The sequence below is a fragment of the Condylura cristata genome, unplaced genomic scaffold (assembly GCF_000260355.1).
Source record: "Condylura cristata isolate star-nosed mole 26May11 unplaced genomic scaffold, ConCri1.0 scaffold00013, whole genome shotgun sequence".
In the NCBI taxonomy this organism is placed as follows: Eukaryota; Metazoa; Chordata; class Mammalia; order Eulipotyphla; family Talpidae; genus Condylura; species Condylura cristata.
Window position 1 is genome coordinate 37,022,261 of NW_004567114.1, and position 8,577 is coordinate 37,030,837.

Below are 8,577 nucleotides of genomic sequence, written 5' to 3' on the forward strand. Positions count from 1 at the left end.
CTCACCGGCCAAGACTGAGGCTTAGGTGTTCTTTCCTTCAGCACCTAGCCCTCTGTCTAGCACAAGGTATGTATCAGTTTAGTAAACTGATGGAATATATCCTTCAAAATGATCAAAGAATTAACTTTTACCTCAATGTAGTTTTCATGTGGATGACATATGCATGTTTTGTATTTTAAAAATAATGTTACCAAATCCTTACATAAGCCTTTGTAAATTTGCTTAATATAAACTCACAGAGAATAGTATATAAAAGTTCACACTATTAAACCACTAGAACATGAGGTTGATGGCAATTTTTTACTCAAATAAGAAAACTAGACCTTTTTATTTCATTTAAAGAAAGTAATTTCTTCTGCAAAATATTATAAAATCATGTTTATTAATTCATCCAGGACTTTTTCAAATTGTCTTGACAATGATTATAACATGCCTTGCAAAGGGCAAGCACAAAGGAGATGAACTTCCTCGAACATAAAACACATCTACTTATACATTAAACAGACAGAAGTTCAACCTTGAAAACACTGCATTTTTCATTATTCATACTCTCAGTTGTAACTTGTGTATTCTTTGTCATTTCACAGTTTGCTATACAACACACAAACACACACACACACACACCACCACCACACTTCGAGGTTAATACCATTATTGAGATAACCAGAGGTGAAAAATGGGATTGCTGCTAACCTGGAATTAACACAGATTAAATATTCCTGTTTTAGGAAGGGATGGATGAATGCAGGTTTTGGGATTATTCAGACATAGCCAACTCCATCTCTGAGTGTGCATGTGGTGGGAACTAGGAGACGGTGTTCCCATCTGTTCTCTTATCAAAGATGAAAGTTCTTACCTACAAACTGTGTTTAGAGTCTCCTGAATGTAACAGCTGTGGTTGTCTTTCCCCACTTTTCCCTTTTGGCCACAGTGTTGCTAACCTTTGTAAACATTTAAATGAATAATTAAAGTGCTTAATTGGGCTCTAGCTGAATCACATCCTACTCTACTTTCGAAAGTATACAGCTCTCAGGAACCTCAAGAAGATCTTATTGCCCCACAAAAAGCAGCCTATGGCTGGTAATAGGTAGAAGTTACAGTCTTTCCCTACCCTTAATGGAAGGCAACTGAGTCCTGGCTGGGCCTTTGGCTGTGTAGTGGCCTGCCACATCACAATGCCAACGTCAGTCAATAAGGCTCTCTGGCCAAGACGCACTGCTTCCTTTCAAAGAAGCAGAAATCCCTCCTCCAAAGAATCCATCAGCATGATAAACCTATAAAGTGAAGGTTATAAAAATCGAAACATCTTGTAGACCACTCCCAAGTTCTGTGTCCTTTTGAGTCCTTTTGACACCCTGCTTCAATGCCCAAGAAAGTGGGCTTCAGAAGATTAAATTCTGTTTTACTTCTCTGGGTTGTGAGGCACAGTCACACAGAGCCCAGCATCTATTTATGTGCTGATAGCATTGGTCCACCTAAGACAGTAAGTGCACTTCCTGGGGAGAGCTGGGCTGGGCTTCCCAATACCTGACCTGCTCTGTCTCTTCCTGGCATCTGTAGGTCAGGCACACTTAGCTAAGTTGGCAAGAAAAATAATTAAACTGGAGTGAGTATGCTCTAAAAGAATCGAATCCAGTTTTCACTAGAAATGAATGGGGTAAGAAAATTTACGGATACCCATCATATAATTGTAAACAGCAATATTTCTACTGTACTTAAATAAAGACCAAGAGGTCATAAGTCTGGCAAAAAATAGGGAGGGACAAAAAATACAAATATAGGAACAAAAAATATCATGACTTTAAAACCATTAACATTGTTTATAATACAGTTTTGTTGCTATTAATAACTCAAAATTTAAAAAATCCACGGAATGGATTCATAAGTAGAGAGATAATACATTATTAAGATACATCAAATAGTTTTGAAAAAACATGTAAATTTTTGTTGTGGGAGATGACTTTTAAGGCCTTAACATGTGACAACTTTTATGATGGTTCTTTGATGAAAACACGATATATTCCTCAGTTTACCAGAGTGTGAATGCTATCACAAATTGGATTCCATCTTAGATCGGCAGGAATTGCTGTACCAACTGCGATACGTGAGTGGTCTTATGAAAATTTTGTGAAAAAACATCCGAAATTTTGATGTTCTGAAAATGATGAAAATCCAGGGGTCCATAATAGAGATCACGGAGAAAAAACGCAAAGCGAGGAGGTCTTCAGCTTCTTCAGTGGTTCCATTTGTTTGATTGACAGCTTTAAATGCTCCATAGTAAGCACGATACTGTTTTAAAGGAAAACATTCATTATAATATCTAAAGGTTGATGGGGCAATAAATAATCTTACTTCACTTAGGAAGCGCTACTTTTCTGTAAGAAAACAGCAGCATGGTTTGGATAACTATTTGTCAACTATTTGAGAATGCTTGCTTGATTGGGATCGGATAACTGATTAGAAGTTATAATATTTAAGCAAACCATTTTCTCTGTTGTATTTATCCAGGTTAATTCAACAGCATACTATTAGGTTATTAATATTTTCAGGTTACTTGAATTGTATTGGAAGTATTTGTTCTAAAGTTGGTCTTAATATTTAATTCATTTCAATTTTTTGATTTCACTAAAAATATGTAAATTTATTGATGCATGTCAATGATCAATGAAAAGTGATCAAGCTACAAATATTAATTCTATTCTCAAATATCAGTTTGAACACTGTTTATATTTTTGAATAACATCTGAGGATTCTTTTTTTCATTCTCAGAATATATTCTATAAGCCGCTCCTGTAATAGCTAAAATAACCTTAGAACCTTAAGTCAGGCAGTTTTGAAGTATTTCAGTTTACATAGTGAAATGGTGTGAGAAGAGCACCCTCTGTTGGATGTAGAAGTTCATGAAAAAAAAGTTTCTTTTACCAACTCACTAGAGACTTAAGGTTGACTAGATCTAAATCCCTGCTCGAAATAGCTCCCTTGATACTAACGCCTTCTTCTGTCTAGTTGGTCCATTACAACACCTTGGACCTCACCCTCTGCTCTAGTCCTCTAAGTCCCCTCCCAACTTTTTCCCTGGCCCATCTGAAGCCTACCTTCCCTTATATGCCTCTGACAGCCTATGCTGGATGTATGGTCGCACCAAAAAGAAACCCAAAGGTGAGTTATCTTGAAACATGATAGATATTCTCTGCCACTTTTGTGACTTCCATGGATTTTGACATACACAATTATACAAGCTGGTACTTAATTCCCTGGCTTCTAACTCTCTCAGCAATAACATCTGTCTACACAAGAACGCCCTCTCTCATCCACTCCTGCTAGTCGACCAACCCTTAATACATTGTGGCTTTCTAAGGTTAAAATAGATTTGATGAAAATATGTTATGCACATTAGAGAATGGGCTGTAAGTTGGAAACTTGACAATTCAATCTAGTTAAGTTTCTTACTCTAGACCAACATCATCACACATTTAAAGATACTTATATCAGTAAACATTTTTTTACTTCAATGAAACACAATATTTATGCTATAATTTTTAAAAATCTCTCTGCTCTCTCCCAGTCACTAGGTCCACTATTTCAAAAGTGATTTTCAAAGTGTGGGGTTAGTTAGTATCCCCTCCATAAGGCCAAGGGTTCAAAACTGTTTTTTAAAAATTATATTTGACTTTTTCACTGCATGCTCTCACAGTGAGTTTTATGGAGGATACCAGAGATGTCAATTACTCTCATGGCTAATGGAACACATGCTTGACATCCTTGTACTTTCTAGGCCTTCCTAAAGTAGCAGTTTTAGAAACATTTATGTGCATTTTCAAACCCTGTCCTCAGTCCTGTGTTTTCAATATGCCTTTTCTTGTTTTACCTGCTATAATCTTTGTAATTTTATTCTCATTCATCAAATTGTTTGCAATCCCAAAATTTTCCTTGTGCAAAAACATGAGGAATATCCTATTTTGTGACTCATTTTGCATTATTCAAAAAATGTATTATTTTTAATTCTAATATGATACCTACAAATGGATATAATCTACATAAATTAAAGCTCTGTGGGTTCTTATTAATGTTTAATTTTTTAACAAGTTTAAGAACCAATTGCCTTGAGGGCCTCCCTGGTGGCCTAGAGGTTAAATCTCAACACTGTCACCACTTTGGCCTGAGTTCAGTCCCCTGGCCAAGGAGCTGACCCACACGGGGCAGCAGACCTCTGCTGTCTTGCCTGTATATTTCAGGAGATCTGCCTGTTCTGCTCCCCACTCTGTCTCTGATGAATCTTCTCACCCCTGCACCTCTAGTTTATACCCTAGTTCTTCTATGCATAAATAAATAAATCTTAAAAAAAAGAACCACTGCCTTGAAATATAATACTATCTCCAGAAGGGATAATATTTCTTGGTTAATTTTCTATTTCTAGTAGGAAATGATAATAATATGTGGAAGTTATGGTTAGTGGTAAAAGTGATACTAATTTTTGAGACTAGTCACTTCTTTAGGTAGTTTATATATATAAATATATACACACACACACACATACACGCACACATATATTACTTCAAATCTTCATAACTATCTTCCAGAGCAAGTATGTGTATACTCATTTTGCAGATGAGGAAACAGCTCTAAAATGTTAGGAAACTCATAGGTAGTAAATGGAAAAGCCAGATTTAAACCCAAGTCTGACACTGAAGCTCTTACCCCAGAAAATTATATTCCTGTGAAGAATGCTGTCTGCTTTGCTTATCTTTGAAGCTTTACAAATATTTTAGAAAAACATTTTCAAATCCATATTTCTTTCACAATTCCCTATGAGTTATTCAAATTCCTTTAGAGATGTGTCTTTCCCATTAGTATTTGGTAATCAAAATGTCTTGGTAACATACATAACAGAACTCCCACATTTTATCAAAATTTTACTGATGAAATTTAAAATGTAATACTGATGACTGAAAATAAATTTTTTGTAACACATGTCTACTAGAGAGAAGAATGAAAGTCTTTTTCCCCTCTGGGAATAGTCCTTGGCTTTAGTTGGGAATCAGAGTTCATGTGCTCTGTTGTCAACTTGATGGCTGATAGTCATTTGTGAAAACTATTCTTAACTCCCAGGTTGTACAAAAACAGCAGACAGTTCCCATTTGGCCTGTGAACTGTGCTTTGCAACTTTTCAGAGTGTAGCTTTCCAAAAGCAGTTTCACCAGCAACTTCCCCCTCCTGGGAACTTTTGTTTTTATTTCTTCACCCCCCCCCAAAATAAAGTCTGAATCAGGAATACAGAGCCCAACTAACTAACTAACTGTTTTCTAACATCTGGCAGATGCTTCTCTGTGTGCTAAAGTTTAAGAAGCACTGCAAAGCACTATGCCTATGTCCATGTCTAGCTATTTATATAGCTATAGATTTAGTTATCTATTTTCAGGAGTTTTGATTCTCATCTGGAATGATGATGCTATAGACAGTTCTTTCCTTGCACATTAGACCTTCATTCCCCTTTACTTTAGAATGTAACATCTCAAATTGCTACAAGGCCACAAGAACCTTAACTTTTCTACTCACAGAAGTTTCAGGATTATAAAAGCATTGAGTTGGCAATGAATTTGTTTAACCTTTGTTCCTGTTAAACAGGTACATTTGAGGAGCAAGGAGGGGGGAACACCAAAGACATTTTCTCAGCCTTGGCCAAATCCCCAGGAGGAAACAGTCTCAGAAAATAATGAGAATTCAACCTCCACCATCACCCCCACCAGTACATTGAAACCCAAAATAATGGCTTGCTTTTTTTTATTAACCCCTCCCATAATGGCTTTCATGTCACCCCACTTGCCAAAATAGAGACAAAACTTGTCCAGACAGGTTACCCGAATTTCACTATCTGCTGAAACGAGTATATCTGCCTGTCCAAACAGCCTCCTGGCCTCTCCTTGCCCAGCACCCGCTTCCTGCTTGGGTGGCAGTAACCCCTGCCACTCCCCAGGGTTTACAGGAGTCTTTCCCGATACTAAACCTAAACCTACGAGTTAGTTACTCACCTCTCCCAGAATCACAGGATCCTGATCACAGGATCACAGGGTCACTCTGGCAGGATCACACCTCCCCCTATTCCCTTTCCACACCAACATCTCATACAACAACTCTCACTTGCCATTCACTTTCCCGATGCCACTAAACTCAGGGGCAAGTCTACTGAGATAAAGACATCTGCCGCTATCGGAAACAGTAGGGGACCGGCATAGCCCAGAAGGAAGCAAGTTCTGGTCCTTAGCGTTCAGAGACACCAAATTAACAGAGATGTTCCCAGAGGGCTTTTATCAACGGGAGAGGATCTGTGGCGATCATGGGACGCCATGCGTCTCAGTCTTCCCCCATCCTTTCTCTGAACCTCCCTCTCTTCACTTAACAAATTGGGTTACGTCTCCTGGAGATTGTGAGGTGAACCTGACTTGGGAAGCGCAGCAATAAACCCTTCTGATCTTGGGCAGAGCATTTCTCACGCCGGGTGCTACAAACTCCGCCCTGCCCTCCTGGAACCCACGGCCCGACGCGCTGTATCACCCTCCGCATGGGCGCCGAGACACTCACAATTAAAGGCAGGGAGCACATGGTGAAGAGCACGGTCATGAGGGCCAGCAGCAGCAGGTGATCCAGCTCCTCCAGCTGCTGGGGGAACCCCTCCTTTTCGCCAGAGCCGGGCTCCGCGCGGTCCCTTTGGCTGCTGCGCTTACTCCGCCGCAGGCGCTGGTGCATCCTGTAGAGGCTGTGCATCGCGCTCAGGTTGCACAGCACGGTGGCGAGGACCAGCAGGGCCATGAGGCTGGCGTAGAGCACTGAATAGCCCAGCACTGACAGCGAGCGCTCCTCGTGGACCATCTGGAGGAAGCACCAGGTGCCGGGACAGTATTGCACGAAATTCCCGAAGCCCGCGAAGGGCAGCGCACAGAAAACCAGAGAGAAGGTCCCCACGATTGGCGCCACCAGCACGCCGCGGCGCCGAGTGACGTGCCGTCGGTAGAAGAAAGGATGCCCCAAGGAGAGCCAGCACTCCAGGGCCATGGCCAGCAGCTGCAGCGTCGAGGCGAGCCCGAAGAAGGTCATGAAGAAGGCGAAAGTTTGGCACAGCGAACTGCCCGCGCCCCCCGGCGCCAGCCCCCACAGGCTCCGGTTCTGCGAGTAGGCTGCAAGCACGAAGGGGCTCACGAGAGACTTACCCAGCAAGTCTGTGACCGTCAGGCCGCACACCAGCACGTAGAAGACCGACGGCTGCGGGCGCGGTTGGCGTGGCGGGCAAGACCCCAGCCCCGAGCGCGCCAGCAGCCCCAGGGCAAACAGGTTGCCCAGGAGGCCCGCAGTGAAGAGCACTCCTCCCATCGTGGCCGAATTGCCCTTCTCCACCGAGGTGGCGTTGTGACAGCGGTAGAGCGGTGGTCTCATGGCGGGCGTCGCCGCAGGCTGGTGTGGAGGCTGCGGGGAGGGCCAGAGCCCCGGCGTCTGCATGCTGGGCACCCGCTTACTCCGCGCGGGGCTCTCCTCAGCGGAGAGGCTGCAGCAGAGGAAACTCCTCCGACGGTGGGGTGTTCCAGACTGCAAGCGCCTCCTATCTAAACTCGTGGGTCACAGCACCGCACCCCAGCCCCCCCCCCCCATGTAGGGGCGGAAGAGCTGCCTTCGTGTCGCGGGTGTGTACTTTGGAGAGCGGAGGGTGTGAGCGGTTGCTGCTCCTGTGGAGGGGGTGGCAGCTGAGTGTGTTGGACGCCCCCTCTGAGAAGTGGAGGTCTTCCAGGAAAGAGTCAGAAGTAACGCAAAGAAACTAGCCTGAGGGGTTGGGGAAATGAAAAAGAGCAGCCACGGGGGAGGAGAGGCACTAGAAGCTGCTGGTGGTCGAGGTGGTGGAACTTTGGTAGTGCCAAGACAAACCCTGAAGCTGAGTGCAAAAGGGAAACTGAGAAAGGGCCACCCCCTAGTTTTTGAATCCACTAATTCAAAACTGAGGAAGGGGGTAAAGGTAACTGATATGTGTCTACACTTATCCCTCTGCCTCACAAGAGTCAAGTGGTAACTTAACTGCTCAGTGTGACTGAGGAGGGGGGTAAAAGTAACTGACATTTGCTAACACTTTAGCCTCAGCTCCTATTTTCTTATAGATAGTGCAACCGTGAGCAATGATCTTCAAGCATAGGTGAAGAAACGGGTGTTGAAAGATTAAGGGGTGTGTTGGAGGTGACAGAGCTTGCCATTGTCAGAACTGGACCTGAAACTGGAAGCTTCTATTGATAAAGTCCACCTGACTTGCTTCCACTGCTCCTCCTAAGAGGTGGACCAAATTTCAGGGAAGACCAAGGAGAGATGTTATCAGCTTTAGGTACCACAAATCACAGCAGTGTGTAGACAGGTAGGAGGAGTGTAATTAAGTGTGAGATGCTGGGCCCTCCATGGTGGCACAATGGGGTTAAAGTGCAGCACTGTGAAGCTCTCCATAGCCAGTGCAGCATGAGCTCTATCCCTTGACAGGGAGGTACCAGCGTGGCATGGCAGACCTCTCCTGACCTGCCCACTGCTCCCCTCAGCAGTGTATTTCAGTTG

The 8,577-nt window shown here is 43.0% G+C and overlaps 1 protein-coding gene across 1 annotated transcript; it reads right to left on the bottom strand.

Annotated features, from left to right (window-relative positions):
- Positions 1–386: 386 nt before the first annotated feature.
- Positions 387–7,550, bottom strand: PTGDR (prostaglandin D2 receptor (DP)). Its single transcript, XM_004681869.2, has 2 exons — positions 6,580–7,550; positions 387–2,289 (listed from the first exon to the last, which is right to left on the bottom strand). Exons 1-2 carry the CDS (start codon positions 7,489–7,491, stop codon positions 2,050–2,052), a joined length of 1,152 nt encoding a protein of 383 aa, XP_004681926.2. The 5' UTR covers positions 7,492–7,550; the 3' UTR covers positions 387–2,049.
- Between the last annotated feature and the right edge of the window lie 1,027 nt (positions 7,551–8,577).